General features: G+C 38.1%; 1 protein-coding gene across 2 annotated transcripts in view; it reads right to left on the bottom strand.

The window, feature by feature from the left end:
• AP3B1 (adaptor related protein complex 3 subunit beta 1) overlaps positions 1 to 21,584 on the bottom strand; it is a 239,032-nt gene that overhangs the window by 130,660 nt on the left and 86,788 nt on the right. For both annotated transcript variants that reach the window (XR_008792195.1, XM_056112560.1), the window contains exons 8-13: positions 18,706 to 18,861; positions 7,678 to 7,775; positions 5,808 to 5,862; positions 5,648 to 5,719; positions 4,481 to 4,543; positions 1,420 to 1,552 (exon numbers count right to left, since the gene is read on the bottom strand). Coding sequence is in view for 1 of the 2 variants with exons in the window: in XM_056112560.1 (XP_055968535.1) it covers positions 1,420 to 1,552; positions 4,481 to 4,543; positions 5,648 to 5,719; positions 5,808 to 5,862; positions 7,678 to 7,775; positions 18,706 to 18,861 (577 nt within the window). In the remaining variant the exon portion in view is untranslated. The remainder of the gene's footprint in view (positions 1 to 1,419; positions 1,553 to 4,480; positions 4,544 to 5,647; positions 5,720 to 5,807; positions 5,863 to 7,677; positions 7,776 to 18,705; positions 18,862 to 21,584) is intronic.

The raw sequence follows: 21,584 nt of genomic DNA, 5'->3' as shown, positions 1-21,584 counted from the left end.
CAGCCCTTGGAGCATCTCCCCTACCTCTCAAGAACTATGTTTTATTAGGTCAACTAGAATGTCACTATTGAGGTACAGGGAAGTCAAAACATGTCTTATAAAAGTCACATTTTAAAGCATGACATGAAATAAAAATGTGTTAGAGTCTGAAAGTATATAAGATGGATGACATTTAGCAGGCTCTCTTTGCTACTTTCTACAGTCAGATTTTTTTAAATTATCTATTTCACTGGTATTTTTATTGCCGCTTACTTGAAGTTTTAATAATGACTATGAAAAATGTTCTATCCATATTTTTAGCTCAAGATACAAGTCTATAATTTTATGTTCGCATTAAAATTCATTGCTATTTGATGATAAATTTAATTTTTTATCAAAGTACTTAAAACAATGTTACAGTTTTATAAAGAAATCTATGTGGAACAATGATTAGGGCTAATAAGACTGCTATAGTAAGCTATTTTTCAAATACAATCAATTTTTCTAGACAAATCCATGTCTAGATATGGCATTAACTACATTTAAAATTCTATAACTTTGAATATTTCACAAAAACTTAATATTTAAGCAAATAACAATTACAATAAAGATTAAAAGTAACTCTTTTCTTGTTATTTTTCTTTCTTCATTTACTATAAACCACAGGACCAATTGACATTTCACTAAAGAATGGTACGCAATCAAGATTACATGTTTTACTGGGTATTACCCAGCCAGTTTTACAAAATGTTTAGGCACTGTTTAGCTTAGTGTCATAAATCTATTCCAACTGATGCCTTCAATCCAATTAATTTTGAATATGAAATCAGTAGGTGAATTTCTAAAAAAAAAAAATTTTGAAGCTTTGCATTTTATATACTTATCTGATCTAGCCCTTTCTCTGTTAGTTATTTGCCTGCTTTTAGCACCCTCTACAGGTGAACTAATATTATACATGATTTATATACCCTAAAAAAGCAGCAAAATAGGACCTCTGTAGAAATGGTACCATGAAGGTGATCAAAGTGCGATAAAGAAAAATAAAATAATTTCATTTTCTCAGTTCAACTGAGATGAGATAAACACCATTTGTGTTTGTGTGTGTTTTTATGTGGTATATTATTTCAAAGGAAAAATACTACTGTATTTCATAACATAATTGTTAAATTTTATGCGTTTTTTTCCCCAAAAAGGCAGGTGCAACCATTATGTCAAGACTTTTTTAAAGCTGTTCCCTGGCTACCGAAAAAAAAAACCTGGGTGTGACAATTAAGTGGTGGCGGTGATTACACAGTAAAAGATGGTACTTGTCACAACCATGCCACTGATCGTCCGAGAAAAACTAAGTGTAACCTTATTTGATTTTACTTTTTTACAATTTTATACTAAGAAAAGGCGAATGCAAAAGTACTTAAAAACGAAATGGAACCATAAACTTACCATCCCTGTTGGAGAGCAGGCACACCAGGCCATTGAGGCACGTGTCAGAGACCTCTGAGATGTTGGTTGCACAGCGGCCTATGGTTTGAATAGTGGCTGCGGCAAAGAGTTTATCCTGGCTCTTTACATAGGTCTAAAAACAGAATTTCAATGAATTATACTTTGGTATCATCAAGCGTACAAAAAAAAATTCCCCATTACCTTAAATTCTGTTAACATTAAAAAATTCTAGAATACAGGGTCTCAGTCATAGGAAAATAAGAGCTATGCTTATGTTAGTTTAATTAAGGATTTTTGTTGTTGTTTGTTTTTTTTTTGTTTTTTAACTTAAAGGCTGTGCCTACAGAAGAGACACACGTCAGGTCAGGTTCATTCACCTGTGGCCACAATGGCTTGTGACTCCAAAACAGATAGTGAAATGCAGTCACCCAAAGGCAGCAATTAGTTTAAGTGAAAGAGATGATGACACTCTCTGTTTGGAGGTTTCAGTTCATTAAACCAGCAGCATTCGTGAATCTAAGTGAGGGGAAAAAGGTTGCTTTTTCATAAGATACTAAATCTAATAGTGGGGTGAAGAAGAGGAAAAGGACCACTGACAACAATTTTATTTTCAAATGGCATCTAAATGCTTGTACAACTACAGGAATTGTTACTAAAACAGCAGCCCTGCAATAGACTTCATAAAAACTCAATTTAAAACGAAATCAAAGACCACATTCCTTAAACAAACAAACAAACAAAAGCCTAAAACTATACAAACTTAAAAATAAGGGGGCCGGAGCAAGAAAACAGCACATAAGGCACTTGCCTTGCACAGGGTGGAGCTGAGTTTGATCCCTAGAACCCCAAATGGTACCCCAAGGACCACCATGAATCATCCCTGAACACAGAACCAGGAATAAATTCTAAGCACTGCTGAATGTAGCCCACTCCCCAAAAAAATCACTAAATTAACAACAGAATTTAGAAAGCCTTCACAAAAATTTAATATACCTCCCAAATACTACACATCAGAAACAACTTGTCTACTACAAAAATAGTTGTGTTTCTACTTACATAAATGATCTTTTTGTTTACATATTATATTTATATAATATGCATAAACAGAATCTAAAATGCCAACTAAAACTGAAATTTTTTAATTGTCATCCTCAAAAAGTATATAATGTGAAATTAACACTGGTTATTTATTGAACATGCATGTCCAGTGTTAATTTAGGCACCATTATATATATACATATATAAAATGATATAGGTATAATATACAAAATGGTGCTTAAATTAAACACACACATATATAAATTAAACAAGAGAAAATGTAAGAATGTCTAAGCACATACTTAGTGAAAATATTACCAAGAATGTAATTAAATTTGGGAGAATTAAACAAATTAGAGCTATGTCAAAAAAAAAAAAAAGCAGTTGTCTTTCAAACAGTTTTAAGAGGCCAGGTACATGGCTCAAAGAGACAGAGCCCACTGTGAGGCCCTGGGGCTGCCCCTGGCACAGCCTGTGCTGATGCAGGCACTACACCATGAGACCTGCGCTGGCCCCCAGGCCCCATGCACCAATGGGGTGGCCCCTATAAAAAATAAAAGCAAAAAGTTCCCCCTAGTTTCATACAAACATGAGATTTTTACTCAAAAAGTTATTATAAGGCAGGCATACACAACTGTGAACACAACTCAAATATAAAAACAAGATATAAAAAGACAGGTACAAAATGGATACATAATAAAACATTTGACTGATTTCCTTGATGAAAAATGAAACGCCTAGCGCACCAACACTCTGAAACAGACCCAAATGTGTCACCTCTATGCAATTACACAATGTCTGAAGATTCCTGGGACTGACCCCCTCCAGCCCTTGTAAAGGAGACACAGGAAGAAAGATGACAGCAAAGGAAACTGAAATAGACCACAGATGACAACAAGAAAAGGGACAAGTACACACACAAAGACCAAAATTTTAAAACCATTTTAAATAAACACGGCAAAGTATAAAAACAAAGTAAAAATTAAATTCAAATAAGGTTCAATAGCTAGCTATAGTTAATCAGATGAGAGCTCGAGGTACTGTGTTTTCTTATGTGTAAGTTAGCATGACTTGAAACTATCTTGACTGTACAGGAAGTTTTTATAGAAAAAGTATGATATGGAAGTACAATAATGCAATTATAAAAATCACAAACCATGGACATGTTGAAGAGGATAAGATCATACAGCTAAGAGGAAATAAATTATGTCCAAATAGCTAAAAGAAATCTAATATAGGTTATAGAAATATTATGACCAAAAAAATTGAAGCTATTAAAGGTTGGAAGTTGACAAAACTCTAATGACTCCTATGTAGCATGTGGCAGTCTGTTTTTAAAAAAAATTTTTTTAGGGGCTGGAGGAATAGCACAGCGCGTAAGGAGTTTTGCCTTGCATGCGGCCATCCTGAGTTCAATTCCCAGCATCCCATATGGTCCCCTGAGCACCGCCAGGAGTAATTCCTGAGTGCAGAGCCAGGAGTAACCCCTAGGCATCGCCAGGTGTGACACAAAAAAAGCAAAAAATAAAAAATTCTTTTTTAAAAAAGAAAATTTCAGAAAAGTTGCTGAAGCCTCTGTACTGACACGACACTTGCTCCTGCTCTGTCCATCTCCCAGTCTTCAGGGCTGACCCTTCTACTAAGCAGGGCATCATATCCATGAAGTCATTTGGAACCACATTTTCGGGGGAATATAGAGCTGGGCAACAAACATCTCAACCATTAGCATACGTGTTTCTTTATCTGCAACAAAAGACGTCAATCTTAAGTCTGAGAGTGGTCAAGAGTTGTCTGTGACAGGGCTGGAGAAAGAGTATAGTGGGTAAATAGCCCAACAGTGGTTCAATCTCCAGTACCCCATATGGTCACCCAAGCCTGCCAGGAGTGATTCCTGAGTGCAGAACAGGGGTAACCCCTAAGCATTGCCGGGTGTGACCCCAAAACAAAAGCAAAACAAAAAAGTGGTCTATGACAGTGAGAAGACAAACACATGGAGAAACCAGGGAGCAAACTGTATACAAACCTGAAATTCTCGAAGAAGAGTTGATATGTTGGTTTCATTTGCCAAGTTTGTCAAAATTTCAAGCTTTGGTAGGAAAACAAAGAAAGATGTTGTAAGACTATTGCTATTCTAAGCCATAAATACAAATAAAATGGATGTGTTCAATAGTGAATTGAAATTCAACCAAAAGATAATTATTTCAATTTAGGAGTGTCAGATTTTATGATTAAATTCAGTTTTATTTTTGTGGGGATTTTTCCTTTTTCTGTTTTTTTTTTTTTGTTTTGGAGGAAGTTCAGTGACGGATTCAGTGATAGATGGGAAGATTGGGTCATACCATCAGTATTTGGGGCTTATTCTTAGATCTGTGCTATGAGATAACTCCTGCTGTGCTTAAGAGACCAAAGGAGAGCTGGGGAATCAAACCCAGGTTGGTCATATATAAGGCAAGTGCCCTATCCCTTGTACAATCTCTCTGGCCCCTAAAACCTGTATCTATATAAATAATCTATTGTTTTACTATTTAGCATCTCTATTTGTTTGCTATGACTCCCATATTAAATCGATTTTATATGTAATTTTACATGGATTGATCGTTTTTAAAATTTCTATTTCATTTCACTTATTTTTCTAGCTTACAAATTTATTTATTATGGCTATATGTCTCTATACTATATTATAGTCATCATTCTATGACAATAATTTAACAATTATTAACAATAGTTCTTTGAGGTTAGCATAAATTAACAAGCCTTTTCTAAACCTGATAATCTCTTACTCTACTACCTACCAAAAAGCTTCAGTAAATGTTATACTTTCAAGTTCATTCAAGCATCTTTTCCCCAAATCTTGTGTGACCAATTTAAAAACTAGGTCCCACCTTTCTCCCATAGCACTCAAATCAAATCTTTTTACTATTTAAAATATAGCACTAAAACTATCTATTTACATGTCATTTTCCTTCAGTAAACTGTGAATTATTAAAGGTGTAGGTATTCTTAACTTTGATATATCAGAATATAAGACAGTATCTGGTAAACAATAATATGGTCTAGAATGTAAAAGGAAATAACTAAATGAATCTATTTTTTGATTGTTTGTTTTCTAAAGCATCCTTGTGCAGATGTAGAACATCTTCAAAGCAAATCTGCATCAGAGTATATGAAAAACAAAGGCAGGTGTCCATACCTTCAGTATTTTGATCATAGTTGGATCTGTGGACCTAACATAGAAACTCTTCAGATATGGTTCAAACATACCCTAGATTACAAAAAAAAAAAAAAATAGAATGATGTTTACATACAAATACATTTACTTCTCTCTTGAACTATGTTCATTATGTACATACCTTTCTTTGAATTGACATAGTTGCTATATTCTGTAGGACAATGTACTGTACTTCCCTGCAAATTAAATAAGAATTTTTACTGGGTATATTTTCCAATGAAAAAGATTTAAGTATACAGACATAAAAGAAAAATACATTAGCAACGAGTGTTTTAATGAATAGAACTTCTGAATACAATTCTAGGGGCCAGAACGATAGTACAGTGGGTAGGGCATTTGCCTTGCATGCAGCCGACCCTCGTTCCATCTCCAGCATCCTATATGGTCCCCCAGCACTGCCAGGAGTGAATCCTGAGTGCAAATCCAGGAGTAAACCCTGAGCATCGCTGGGTGTGACCCTAAAAAAAAAAAAGACAAAAAAAACCAAACAAACAAACACAATTCTAATGTTGAAAATATTTTAGTAAATTTTAAAAACTTACACCTTCTTGAAAATATATATTTTTTGAAAAAAACCTAATAAGATTTGATTCTAAAATTCAAATGTAGTGCCATCATTGATACTCTTTGAACTAGACATAAAAAAATAACTGAGTTGAAAAATGATAAAAGAATGACTACATGTAAAGTTAAAGGAAAGAACAAAAACAGAGGAAATAATATCTCACTAAGCAACAGCAATTACCAGACTAGAGCTTTTAAAGTTGTGGTCTTAAGTTCAAGTTTAGGATAAAATTATAGGGCATAAGAGATAGTACAGCTAGTAGGGCACTTGCCTTGCCCATGGCCAACTAGGGTTCAATCCCTGGCCCTCCATATGGTCCCCGGCTGTATTATCTCTCCAACTCCAAAGCATAATTACTTTACTTTAAAATAAATAGCTATTAATATTGGTCTTGAGACAGGGAAGACAGCACAGGGATATGGGCACGCTCAGGTTTGATCCCTGATAATCAGATGACACTCTGAGCATTGCTAAGTATAGCCCTAGAGGGCCCCAGCACCACCAGGTTTGGCCTAGTGGTCCCCACACTGCAGGTCCTCAGCAATGCAGCATTCCTCTGTCAGCACCCTATTATCAAACAAATGATTCAGTTGTCTAAAAATTGCTTAAGATAGCCCCTGGATCCCTGAGCACAACTTGGGAATCCTGCACCCCAAAGAACAAGTATCTCTTTTTAAATTTAGCAAACACCAGGAATAAATTATTGAACTTTATAGGAAGTAATAAATTTCTCAAAGACTACATAATTTAGGATGCCTACTGCATTTATACAATCATATCATAATACTAAGTAAGTCAGTATGACAATGTTACTATACTTTTTGAATGTTTTTCAAAAATTTTTCAGATTTACTAGAACTCCTAAATATTATTCTAAAACCAAGAAATATCAAACGCTACCACTAGAGTGGGTGACCATATATAGTGTGTGACAGCAATATTTTCAATCTTCTTGGACTTGAGGTTAACTGAACTTCAATATTTATCTGTTCATCGATTTGCTCGAGCGGGCACCAGTAATGTCTCCATTGTGAGACTTGTTGTTACTGTTTTTGGCATATCAAATACGCCACGGAGAGCTTGCCAGGCTCTGCCGTGCTGGCGGGATACTCTCGGTAGCTTGTGGGGCTCTCCGAGAGGGATGGAGAAGTCAAACCCAGGTCGGTCTCATGCAAGGAAAACACCCTACCCGCTGTGCTATGGCTCCAGTCCCAATATTTGGCAGCATATATACTAAAATTGGAATGATAGAGAAAATTAGTATAAGATAAATTATATAAACACCCTTAGGATAATCCATTTAAGTAATCCCACTGATAAAATACACAAAGCTATGTATTAAATGTTGGAAAAAAGAGAGTATTCGTTAAAGATTACTTCTGCCAGAACACAGAAGAAAAACAAAACATGTAAAATCATGTCCTACCGATTGCTACGAAGTAAACGCACTAGTGATTTAGAAATAATACTGGCTTCAGATTTTGGTGCTATGTGCCAATATAGCTGGGCGACTGCCATGACCACCTAAAAGAGAAAACAGGAAAACAGTTTAGAAGTGTGAAGACAGCAGCACGGCTTCAAGGAGTAAACTTACATATTATTTCTCTTCACTCCTATAAAACTCTATGTTGTCACCTTGTGTGGCAGACTGAATGAGTGGCCCTGAAAGCGTCATGTCTACCTTCTGACTGTGACCTTTATTTGGAAACAGAGACTTAACAAATGTTTGTTATTAAGACAAAAATTAAGATGAGAACATTCTGAGCTAGTGTGGGCCTGAATTAAGAGGCTGAAAACGACAGAGACGCAGAGGAAAGCAGCAATATGAAGGTGACCCTAAGCATCATCAGGGGCCACTCTGTATGCCCCTGAGCACCTGGGCAATGGTCAGGGCACTCAGGCTGCAGTGATTTTACATTACACAAAAAAACTTTCTCCCTTAGAGCTTCCAGAAGGTACCAACCCTGTTGACACCTTTATGAACTTCTAGTCTTCCGAAACATGCTAATAACTTTCCGTGATTTTACATTTTGCAGTAATTTGTCACAGGAGTCCTAGGAAATGATTACATCCTCAGAAAATAAAACAGAGTTAAATGAACCACCCAATATCTGACAACCAGCACATGGCAAAGCTTGCTGTAACACTTCAAATCCCACCTCTGAGGATGGTGCTACACCCCTTAAAAATGAAGTCAGACATTTCAGGAACTAGCAAGGAGGCTAAAATGAAGGAAAAGTATTTAAGTTGTAACTGAAGGAATTCTACTTAAAAACAATTCCTCTATGACAGCAGTATTTGAAATGCTCTTGTCTTTCAAAATGTAGACCTCGAGTTCCAAGTCTTTTTAAGGGTTATCATAATTTCTCTGCCCTAAAATTGATAAGAGAACCATTTCCCTTATATGCCTCTATACTCAGATCCAGAAAACAAAAGTCCAGCTTCCTAATCACAGAAAGTGACCTGTTAAACAGTGAAAACTGTAAGAACACAGAAGTTACAAAACCCATCTGTGGCTCAGAAGTTATAGTAATACTACCTGATTTCTACTTGGGCGATTAATTTTATTTATTTAACAAATAAGCCTGGTGGTGCTCAGGGCTTACTACTGGCTCTATGCTCAGGGAACCACTCGGGGTGTCAGGGATTGAACCCAGGGAGGCAAAATGCAAAGCGAGCACCCTATTTGCTGAATTATCCCTCAAACTCCTAAGTTCAGTGTCTTTTTTCTTAAGATCTTATTTTTGAGTTTGTTAGTGGGGCATTTATTTATTTATACACATTTCAAGTCAAGCTCCAGGTTTAAATTAGACTATTTGCTTTGGTAGTTACATGCCTCTTAAACTTCATTTACATTTGTAGTCTTGTTAATTGGTAATTTTTTAAGGAAGAGTTCAGGATATTGAAGGCACAGAGATAGTATAGGGACTAAGGCTTCTGGTGCCCTGTGTAGTCCCTGGCACCTGAAGCGGTTTTAAGAATCATTGGAAGGATCCCTCACCTCTCTGAAAAATATATTCTTTGGTTTTTTGGAAGAATGTCCCTATTTTTCTGCTGCTTGATAGTGGCTGGCCGCGCTGGATCTGATAATCAGTCCAAAATATCTGTTTAGCTTGGAAACCTGAGAGGCAGTTTTAAGGAGACTGATGTGCTCTCTTCACCTTTGCAATTCTTACTGAGGTTGTAGAGTCCAAAATGAATTTCAACCCTTTGTGGCCTCTGACTGGAGCAAGAATGATCAAAGATCTAAGTGCACCTTCCAAGCTCACTGAAAGATGATGTCTCTCTTTACAAACAGTTGGGACAGAAGTGCAACGGTCACTCCATGCCCATCCGAAAGGTTGGTTACGTGAGGTACTCTACATGTCAGCAATTTGGCACCAAGAGAAATATGCCATCTGCACTGAACAAGCCCAGTGGTAAAGGGTGAGTGGTACAAGTGTTCTTCTGGACACTGACCCCAGTAAGGTGCTTGTCACTAGACTAGCACTGGACAAACACTGCAAAAGAATCCTTGAGTGCAAAGGGAAAGCTCACCAAGAAGAAAAAAAATGGGCAAATATAAGGAAGAAACAATTGAAAAGAAAAAGAAACTGTGTGTGTGTGTGGGGGGGGGGGGAGGTGAATTTTTCTAGTGGGCAGGGGCAACCCTTACACCCTAATGGTGTTCTGGCCTACTCCTGGCTCTGTTCTCAGGACACTCCTGGTGATACCCAGAGGACCATATGTGTGGTGCCAGTGTTGGCCACATGCAAAGCCAGTACCTTATCTCTGGCCCCAGTTTTTAATATATCTTCAAATCTCTCAAATCTAAACAAACATTCTATTAGGTTTGTCCGGTTTCTTTCTTTATAGTGTTATTTCAGTTGTCATTCTACAGATCATGCTTTCAGTTATCCAGAAGTTTATAACGAAAGGCTTGATGGAGTCAAATGTCTTAAATATTTTTAATTAAAGGGACCAGATTCATAGTACATATATACCGTGCACGCAGCCAATCCCAATTTAATCCCCAGCACCATGTGGTTCCCAGAGCATCACTCACTGAGTGCAGTGCTGGAGGTCCCAACACATGGCCGGGGTGTCCTGGCTAATGTCCAGCCTTGGCAGCACAAGGCCCAAGCAGCACCACACTGGTCCTAAGAATCAAAGGAGGGCCCTGGGCCTCCCAAGCACAACTTGAAAGAACCATTCTTTCCCCACAAAATGAAAAACAAAAACAAAAACAAACACCCATGACGTATTTCCTGTTTAGTTTGCCAAAGTCTATGAATACGAAAATTTACCTATAAATACTTTGAAGTGATTACAAGTTTTCTGATACTTGAGATTTAGACCCTTTATATATACATTGGTGGTGAGCAAAAAAAATTATTTTATACTCACTAATTTAATTTTTGGAGGGCTGGAGCGATAGCACAGCGGGTAGGGCGTCTGCCTTGCACGCAGCCAACATGGCCGACCCGAGTTTGATTCCTCCGTCCCTCTCGGAGAGCCTGGCAAGCTACCGAGATTATTCGATATGCCAAACACAGTAACAACAAAGTCTCCAATGGAGACGTTACTGGGCCCGCTCGAGCAAATTTAATTTTTGGAGGGCTGCAGCGATAGCACAGCGGGAAGGGCATTTGCCTTGCACATGGCCGAACAGCTGACCCGAGTTCGATTCCTCGACCCCACTCAGAGAGCCCAGCAAGCTACCGAGGGTATCTTGCCTGCACGCTTAGCCAGGCAAGCTACCCATGACGTATTTGATATGCCAAGCACAGTAACAACAAGTCTCACAATGTTATTGGGCCCGGTCGAGCAAATCAATGAACAATGGTATGACAGTGCTACAGTACTATTTTCCAATCAAAATTGTTCTTAAATTGTAACACAATTCAAGGAACTTTCTACTTTTGTCCAGTATGTTTAGGTTCCCTGCTTACTTAATTATATACCAGAGTTTCTTCCCCTTTTTTTCTGCAATGTATTTGAGACCACTAAATATATTAAAATCACTTTCAAAGAATTGTGAGTAGATATTTTTGTTTTAATCTTATTGTCAAAATTATGGGAAAAAGGTGAAAATTTTGTTTCAGTAAATGTTGACCAAAAATGAACATAGACTGAACTGGAGTTAAGAGATACAGGAAGTCAAATATTGTGGGCTGTTGAAATAGTTGGGATGAGGTGACAGCAGCAGTAAGGAACATCCATAGTGTAACAGTCAGCCTCTGAGCTTGAAGAGTTTTAGTCTTGAATTTGGAAGTTTGGGAGCTTTCTTCAAGGCTTTTACAAACTAGGCTACACATCAGCAATTCTATTGAATGAGTTGTATTTGTAAGCAAAGCTCATTTACTTTTGATTATGGGAATGTCCTAAGAAATATAAGAACAAATGACATGCTGAGTGGAATCCATAATCCTAAGAACACTGGTAACTATAGAATGCACAGTCTACCTTCTTGCCAGTAGTATTGGCCTTACCATTTTTAATATAGTTTATAAAGCACATTAAAATTATTTCCGAGCTTTCTTTTCTCTAATATCAGCTTATCAGTAAGTTATTTTTATGCTTTAACATTCTTAATGACTGTCACCTAATGTAGATTTAAGTCAAGCATCATCTGTATTTTTGTTTCAGCTTTATTTTTGCCAGGGATGCAGTGGGAGCTCCCAAGTTGTACGTAGTAGGCCCAGGGTGTCATCAGGTTTGCCATTCAGAATGACGATTGAACTGAGAACGTGCTGCTGCTCCCAGGGACCTGGAGAGCCAGGGATTATCAGACTGTCACGGTGATACTGAGGGGCTCCAAAGCTCTGCCTAGCAATGCTTGGGGGCAGGGTAGAGGGAGCACTTGTGGTGCAAGGGATTAAACTGGGGCCAGTGTGCATGTAAGGCATGTACCTTAATCCCTGTATTATCTCTCTGGCCCCTATAAAATTTTTAATTCATCAGAGTTTGTTCTAAAACTAAAGTTTATTTCATGAACCACGTGTGAGAAATGGGATAACCCTAAACTCTTGCAACCTCCAGGTAATCTCTGAAAAGTAAAAGGTAGACATTAAAAAAAAATCGTACAACAAAATGTGAAACAACAAAAAACTTTACTTTAAAAATAATGTTTCTTGGCCCCTTCCTGTTCGTCCCCAATGCTGTGCCAGTCTTCTCCCCCATCACCCCCCCCCGGCAGTAAATCTGTCAGTATTCGAACCCGGGACTTGGCTTTCTCTGCACATGCGCCCCAGGCATTCTCTAGGACCCTGGGATGCTCAGCATCCCTGAGCCTCTTCCTGTTCGTCCCCAAAGCTGTGCTGGTCTTCTTCCCCCCTCCAGGTCAGTAAATCTGTCAGTATTCGAACCCAGGACTTGGCTTTCTCAGCACACGCGCCCCAGGCGTCCTCTGGGACCCTGGAACGCTCAGCATCCCTGAGTCTCTTCCTGTTCTTCCCCAACACTGTGAAAGTCTTCTTCCCCCCCAGGATGCACCCCCCACACACACCAGATACCTGTGGGGTGGTGGCCTCTTCAGAAGTAGGCATGGCTTCTGCAGAAGTGTGCATTGCCTATTTTTGGGTGGTCCAACGCTCACGCGGCCCCAGATAGTTTACTCATACCCAGAAATCTCGTGTAACATCTCAGTCCTCATAACTGTACACCAACATGAAGAAACAATGCAAATCCCTACCACATGGGAAGGACAATGAATAGAGTCCAGAAGCTTCAGTAAGTGCTACTAATCCAAGAGACCACTCTGAGAAAGAATTCAGATATGAAGTCATTATGATGTTCAATGAACTCAATGAAACAGTGAGACAGATATCCAGTAAATTAAAGGAGGACATGAGAGAAACAATCGAGAAATTACGGGAAGAAATGAGAGCAGAAATTGGAAAGTTCCGCAGAAATGGCTTCTGTAGAAGTGTGCGTGGTAAAACACAGTTAAACAAATCACTGCTGAAAAATTCCCAGAGCTGGACAATGCAGCCATTCAGATTCAAGGAGCCCAAAGGGTGCCAGCTAAAGGAGACCCTAACAAAAACATTCCAAGACATATCATAGTTAGAATGATCAATGCCACCAATAGAGACACAATACTGCAAGCAGCAAGGTCAAAGAAGGAAATCACATACAAAGGAGCACCCCTTAGACTCACAGCAGATCTATCAGAGGAAACACTCCAAGCCTGAAGGAAATGGTGGGATATAGCGAAAAAATTCACTGAAATGAATGCTTCACCAAGAATACTCTATCCGGCTAAACTCTCACTCGAACTTGAAGAATGGTACACTATTTTCCAGAAAAACAACAGCTCAGGAACTTCATCGACTCAAAACCTAACCTAAAAGAAGGGCCAAAGGGGATACTGTGAGACAAGACAAACCCCTACAAGCACAACAAACCCTTACAGAAAGATGACACAAAACCCCGTAACAATAATCTCTCTCAATGTCAATGGTCTAAATTCACCAATTAAGAGACACAGCGTGGTAAAATGGATTCAGAGACAGAACCCAACATTCTGCTGCCTGCAAGAAACACATCTGAACAATCAGCACAAACACAACTCAAAGTCAAAGGATAGAAAACAACCCTGCAAGTAAACAACCCCCTCACAAAAGCTGGAGTGGCCATACTAGTATCCGACAACAAAAATTTCACATCGAAAAAGATTAGAAGGGACAGAAAAGGTCATTTCTATTCATCAAGGGAAACGTACAACACGAAGAAATCACACTCTTAAATGTATACACGCCTAATGAGGGAAAAGCTAAATATTTAAAACAAATGCTAACAGATTTTAAGGAGGACATTGCCAGCACCAAAATAGTAGCCAGAGACTTCAACATCGGCTTATCACCTCTGAGTAGATAAACAAGAACAAAACTCAGCAAGGAAACATTGGCTTTAAAGAAAGAAATGGAAGAGAGAGAGCTTATAGACCTATACAAGGCTTTACACCCCAAAAAGCAGAATACACATTCTTCACCAGTGCACACGGAACATTTTCCAAAACAGACCATGTGCAAGGATACAAAACATACCTCAATAAAATCAAGAAGATAGAAATAGTATTAACAACCTTTTCAAACCACGATGCACTGAGAATAGAAATGAATCACACACAGACACGGAGAAGCAAATCAAATACCTGGAAATTAAACAACTCAATGTTGAACAACGAATGGGTCAAGAAGGAAGTCAAGGACAAAATAAAAAGATACCTGGAAACAAATGAGAATGAAGAAATGAGCTACCAGAACCTATGGGATGCAGCTAAAGCCATGTAAAGGGGAAAATATATAGCATAGCTCTGCAAGCATTTCTCAGGAAGGAAGAAAGGGCCCACATAAATAACTTGACTTCACAGCTCAAGATCTTAGACAAAGACCAACAAAAGGAGCCCAAACCAGGCAGAAGGAAAGAGATCATAAATCTTAGAGCAGAAATCATGACATGGAAACCAAACAAATAAATAAATAAATAAATCCAAACGATCAATGAAACCAAGAGCTGTTCTTCAAGAAAATAAACAAGATAGATAAACCACTAGCAAGATTCACAAAGAAAGAAAGAGAGAGAACCCTAATAAACCGAATCAGAAATGAGAAGGGGGATATCACAACAGAAACCAAAGAAATTCAAAAGATCATCAGAGACTACTTTGAACGTCTGTATACCACGAAACAAGAGAACCTAGAAGAAATAGATAAATTCCTGGATTCCTATAATCTCCTAAGGCTGAATCAAGAAGATCTAGAGTGCCTGAATAGATCTATTCACATCAAGGAAATTGAAACTGTAATCAAAAGTCTTCCCAAAAACAAAAGCCCAGGTCCAGATGGATTCACTAGCGAATTTTTCCAAACAGTTAAAGAGGACCTACTGCCAGTTCTTCTCAAGCTTTTCCAGGAAATTGAAGAAACAGAAACTCTCCCAAACAGTTTCTATGAAACTCATATCTTTCTAATACCAAAAGGAAACAAAGACAACACCAGAAAAGAAAACCACAGGCCGATGCCCCTGATGAACACAGATGTGAAGATTCTCAACAAAACACTAGCAAACAGAATTCAACAACTCGTCAAAAAGATCATACATCATGGCCAAGTGGAATTCATCCAGGGGATGAAAGGATGGTTTAACATTCAGAAATCAAACAACATAATCCGTATCAACAAAAGAAAAGATAAAAACCATTTGATCATATCAATAGATGAAGAGAAAGCATTGGACAAGATCCAGTACCTGTTTATGATGAAAACCCTTGCCAAAATGGGTATAGAGGGAACTTTCCTCAATATAGTTAAAGTCATCTACCACAAGCCTACAGCAAGTACAGGCTGGAGCGATAGCACAGCGGGTAAGGCATTTGACTTGCAAGCGGCCAACATGGCCAACCTAAGTTCGATTCCTCCACCCTTCTCGGAGAGCCCGGCAAGCTACCAAGAGTATCTTGCCTGCACGGCAAAGCCTGGCAAGCTACCCATGACATATTTGATATGGCAAACACAGTAACAACTGTCACAATGGAGACGTTACTGGGCCCGCTTGAGCAACTCAATGAACAACGGGAGGACAATGACAGTAATAGTGACAGCAAGCATCATCCTCAATGGGGAAAAAACTGAGAGCCTTCCCTCTAAGATCAGGGACGAGACAAGGATGCCCACTCTTGCCACTGCTGTTCAATATAGTACTGGAAGTACTTGCAATAGCAGTTAGGCAAGAAAAAGATATTAAGGGCATTCAGGTAGGAAAGAAAGAAATCAAGCTCTCACTATTCGCAGATAATATGATACTATACTTAGAGAACCCTAAAACCTCTGCCAAAAAACTCCTCGAAACAATACACTTGTATAGTAAAGTTGCAGGCTATAAAATCAATACCCAAAGGTCCATGGCTTTCCTATACCCAAATAGTGAGAAGAAAGTGACATGAAAAAAAAAAATCCCAATCACAATTGTGCCCCAGAAAATCAACTACCTAGGAATTAGCTTAACTAAGGAAATAAAAGACCTGTACAAAGAAAACTGCAAAATGCTATTTCAGGACATTTCCTGAAGTAGCGTTTTGCAGTTTTTATTTTTTTGTATTCCTCTTTTTATTAAAAGAGGACACAAGGAAATGGAAAGATATCCCCTGCTCATGGATAGGGAGAATTAACACTGTCAAAATGGCAATACTCCCCAAAGCATTGTACAAATTCAATGTGATCACTATGATGATACCCATGACATTCTCCCAAGAAATGGAGCAAACACTCCTGAAATTCATATGGAACAAAAAGCACCCATGAGTAGCTAAAGCAATTCTTGGGAAAAAAGAAAATGGGAGGAATCAACCTCCCTAATGTTAAACTCTACTACAAAGCAGTAATAATTAAAATAGCATCTGTGGTGGTGGGAATAGGCACTGGTGGAGGGATGGGTATTTCATCATTGCATAATTGAAACCCAAGCACAAAAATTTGTAAGTCTACAATTGTACCTCATGATGTCTCACTAATAAAAAATAAAAAATAAATAGCATGGTACAGGAACAAAGGCAGAGCTGTAGACCAATGGAACAGAGTTGAATATACTGACATCTCCCCACCAAACATATGATCACCTAATCTTTGATAAGGGACCAAGAATGTGAAGTGGAGCAAGGAAAGCCTCTTTTAACAAACTGTGCTGGCAAAACTGGACAGTTATATGCAAAAAAAACTGGGCTCAGATCTCTGCCTAACAGCATGTACAAAAATAAGATCAAAATGGATTGAAGACCTCAACATCAGACAGGAATTCATAAGGTACACTGAAGACAAGGTTGGCAAAACCCTCCACGACAGTGAAGCTAACAGTATCTTCAAAGATGTCACACCACTGGCCATGCGAGTGAAAATAGAGATAGACAATTAGGACTATCTTAAACTAAGAAACTTCTGCACCTCAAAAGAAATAGTGACCAAAGTACAAAGACAGTCTACAGAATGGGAAAGGATATTTGCCCAATACCCATCTGACAAGGGGTTGATATCAAGGATATAGAATGTATACATGTAGCTGTTAGAAAAGATGAAGTCACGAAATTTACATACAAGTGGTACTACATGGAAAGTATCATGCTAAGCGAAATGAGTCAGAAAGAGAGTGACAGATATAGAAAGATTGCATTCATCTGGGGAACATAAAGTAACAAAACAGGAGACTGACACCCAAAAATAGCTGAGATAAGTACCAGGAGGTTCACCCCATGGCTTGGAGGCCAGCCGCACACGCTAGGGGAAAAGGCAGCTCAGATAGAGAAGGGAGCACCAAATAAAGGGTGTTGGGAGGATCCTCCCAGGATGGGAGATGCATGCTGAAAGTAGACTATAGACTGAACATGATTGCCACTCAATGCCTCTTTTGCAAAGCACAGCACCCAAAAAGAGAGAAAGAACAAAAGGGAATGCCACAGAGGCAGCATGGGATGGGGAAGATGGGGGTAGGAGGGATACTGGGATCATTGGTGGTGGAGAATGGGTACTGGTGGAGGGATGGGTACTCGATCATTGTATAACTGAAACCCAAGCACAAAAATTTGTAAGTCTACAACTGTACCGCATGGTGTTTCACTAATAAAATTTAAAATAAATAAATAAGAATAAAAAATAAAAATTAAAAATAATGGTTCTTAGTTCTAATACTTTTTACCTGGAGTATTCTCAGGTACTGATACTCTTTAGACATATGCAAAGTTCTTATTACATATTTTTAGAACTTAATCCTATAATCAATGAATAGAAAAACATGAACACTCTTCCAGAGGACCAAGTAATATATTTTTCTGGGAAGAGAGGGGAGGGAAGGGCCTCTTTCAGTGATTCTCAGTACTACTTCGGATGCCAGGGATTACACTCGGTATGTGCCTTAGTCCCCGCACTTTCTCTCTAGGCCCCAATATCTTGAACGCGTCCTCTGAAATAACAATTAACAAGACGACAAAACATAAATAAACTTCCAGTGGGCATATAACTACCAAAATAAATAATCTAATCGAAACCTGAAACCTGACCTGGGGTGTGTATAAAAAAATACATAGTGCCTCACTAACAAACTCAACAACAGATCACTTTTTAAAAAATTAATAACTGAACTTAGGGGCTAGACTGATACCACAGTGAACACGTGTTTGCCTTTCATGCAGCCTACCTAATCCTCAGCACTCCTAAGTTCAATCCTCAGCACTCCTAAGCACTACCAGATGTGTATTCCCAGAGAGAGAGAGAAAAGGGGGGGGGGGGGGGGTGGAGGTAAAATTTAAAAACTGAGCTTATCAAGACTTTTGGGATTTTATTGTCTGTTTGGAGTGTCAAGGAGAGAATCCAGGTCCTCAAAAATGCAAGCAAATGCTTTACCAATCTAGTCCCTAAACTTGCAGAAATTATATCCATCATTTTTCAAAATTTGAATTACTTTTAACAAGTATTTAACGTACCGCTGCATTCCTGCTCTGAAGCAAAGGTTTAGTATTTCGAATTAAAAGTCTATGGTCTGGATCCATAATATACGGCCTCTTCTTTTTGTCAGTCATTTCCTTCTCTTCATCATCAGATTCATAAAAATTCTTTTCTTTTTCCTCCAAGCCATCATCCTACAAGAAAAGAAATTCAATTTTAAAAAAAAAAGAAAAGAAATTCAATTTCAACATTAATTTAGACCTGAAACAACTCAAATAATCAACCTTCCCCCCCACACACACAAGAACTGTTTTAAAAACATTTAATATTTTACTGAAAACTACTAATGTTAAAGCAATTTAAATGTATTCCACTTACACGCAAGGAAAGATCTTGCTTTTTCTCCCAGAGCTCAGCAGTGTCCTTTAGCAATATATTTAATATTTTTGCTTCATTTACTTGGGGGTTTTGTTTTGTTTCTGGGCCAAACAAGCAGTGCTCAGGGCTAATTACTGGTTCAGCACTCAGGGATCACTTCTGCAGGGATTGGGGGATCATACAGAGTGCCAAGGATCAGCCTGGGTCAGCTGATGCAAGGCGAGCACTCTTTCCACTGTACTATCTTTACAGCCCCAGCAATATTTATTTTATATTACAGTGTGCCTTTGAAAATATCTGATCGCTATAGATGCTTGAAGGAAAAAATTACCATTAAATTCCCCGAAAAGTCCACAATATTAAACTACCAAAAACTTGACAATTTTCTTAATTATCAGTTACCCTATAGATAACTGGATTAAAAGGTGAGAAAAACTGCTTAGACTGCAACATACACTTAAAAAAATTACAACACAGTTTGACGGGCTACACAAACTAGTAGAAAAACTGTATCTCTGTGTTGTAAAGAACGACTCAGTTTCTAAGCTGTGTATGGTTATACATATATATGCATAAACAAAGGAAATAATTCTGTATTTTTGTTTCATGCTAATTCTTTTGAGTTCCTAATCCTTCCTAATACAATCTGTATTTAGAGATTCACTTCTAAAAATAAATAATGACAACAGCGTTCACATGGGTCCAATTCAACTAAGGTTTATAGAGGCGATTTTTATTACTGAGTACCATAAACATACTTTCTTCAGAGAGAACCGAGTAGCTGGACCTTTACCTATTCCTTTCAGTAAATACAACTGGGTATCTTAGATATTATACACAAAAACAAGAATATAAACAGAAAGGCAAAATAGTGACCTCAGGGCTTAAATAATGACAACCATGAGTTACTAGGGCTTTTGCTTTTACTTCATATATCAAACCTGGAAATGCAGAAATATCACGTGTAGTTAAAAATCAATTTCCAGAATTCTATTCCTTCCTTGTATCTGAGGGGTAAAGAAATATGTCTAGTATTTTCAATGAAATACCAGAAAACAATGGCATTAGCATAGCCAATACTTGAGGGGAGAGGAGGTGAAGGGAGGAACTATAGCCCCCCAACACCACCAGCAAACAGCAACAAGGAGAGCCTAGATTATGACGCTTATTATAGTGAAATCCACATTCATCCCTCTGGAGATATGTCAGGAAAGGTCTATTTGGAGCCCAGACTTTAATACCCACCAGGAAATAATAAGTCACTATCAGGATATCAGCAAAGACCAAGTAGAGTGTGTGGATGTTAAAAACCACCCATGATCACTTGTCAGCCTTTTGGCTAAGATCAAGTGTAAAAACCACCCATGAATAATGAGTGACCTCATGCCTTTCTGTAAGGCTAGTGGAACACAGGAATCTAGTGGATACTAGGGGATCAATACACCACTGAACTAGAGATGAGGGGGAAAAAGGGATTACAAAAGCTCAAATCTAGACAGATTCATTAGTGAGTTCCACAAAACCTTCAAAGGGGCTGAAGAAATAGTACTTGCCTTGCAGGTACCAGATCTGGGTTCCCATATGGTCCCCAAGAAACACCAGAAGTGATTGCTGAGCAAAGAGCCAAGAGTCACTTACCCTGAGCATCGCCAGGTGTGGTCCAAAATCCAAAAAGTTAAAAAAAGAAAAACCTTCAAAGAAGACTACCTATACTCAAGTTCTTCCAAAACAATGAAGAAATGGGAAATCCTAACAACTTTTGTGATGTCAGTACTATCCTAATAGCAAAAATGTAAGAGTAAAACAGAAAATGAATGACTGATAGCTCTGTTGAAGACTGATGCCAAGATCCTCAACACAATTCTAGTTAACTGAATCCAATCATATATAGTCAAAAGGATCATACGCCATAATCAAGTTTGAGTTATTGAAAAGATGTGAGAATGGTTCTATAACTGCAAACCAATTATTGTAATATATCAGATCAGCAAAAGAAAAGATAAAAACCTCAGAGCTGGAGGGAAGTGGGCACACTGGTGACGGGTCTGGTGTTGAAGTAATGTATACATAAAATATAATTAACAGTTTTGTAAATCTCAGTACCACAATAAAAAAATGGTTTTGGAAGTTGTCTAAATAAATAAAAGATTTATAGTGAAAGTCAGCCCCCCCCCAAAAAAAGCATATGCTCATATCAATAGGTGCAGATAAATCTGTTCACAAAATTTAACAATTTGTGATTAAAACCCCTCAACAAAATATGACCAAAAGGAATGTAGCTCAAAATAGTAATTGTCATTTACCAAAAAAACCCAGAGTCAACATCAGACTTAACGACAATAAAATGAAAGCCTTCCTTCAGAGAGAGCAGATACAAGGTTAGAATATCCACTATCTCCATTATTATTCAATATAGTTTTGGAAATTCTCACCACAGCAGTCAGGCAAGAAAATACAATTAAATGGATCCTGACTGGAAAAGAAGTCAAGCTCCCAATATTTTCATACACACACACACACACACACACACACACACAGA

Source organism: Sorex fumeus, unplaced genomic scaffold, assembly GCF_029834395.1.
Source record: "Sorex fumeus unplaced genomic scaffold, SorFum_2.1 ptg000018l, whole genome shotgun sequence".
Classification (NCBI taxonomy): Eukaryota; Metazoa; Chordata; class Mammalia; order Eulipotyphla; family Soricidae; genus Sorex; species Sorex fumeus.
This window is presented reverse-complemented; position numbering and strand designations above follow the sequence as displayed.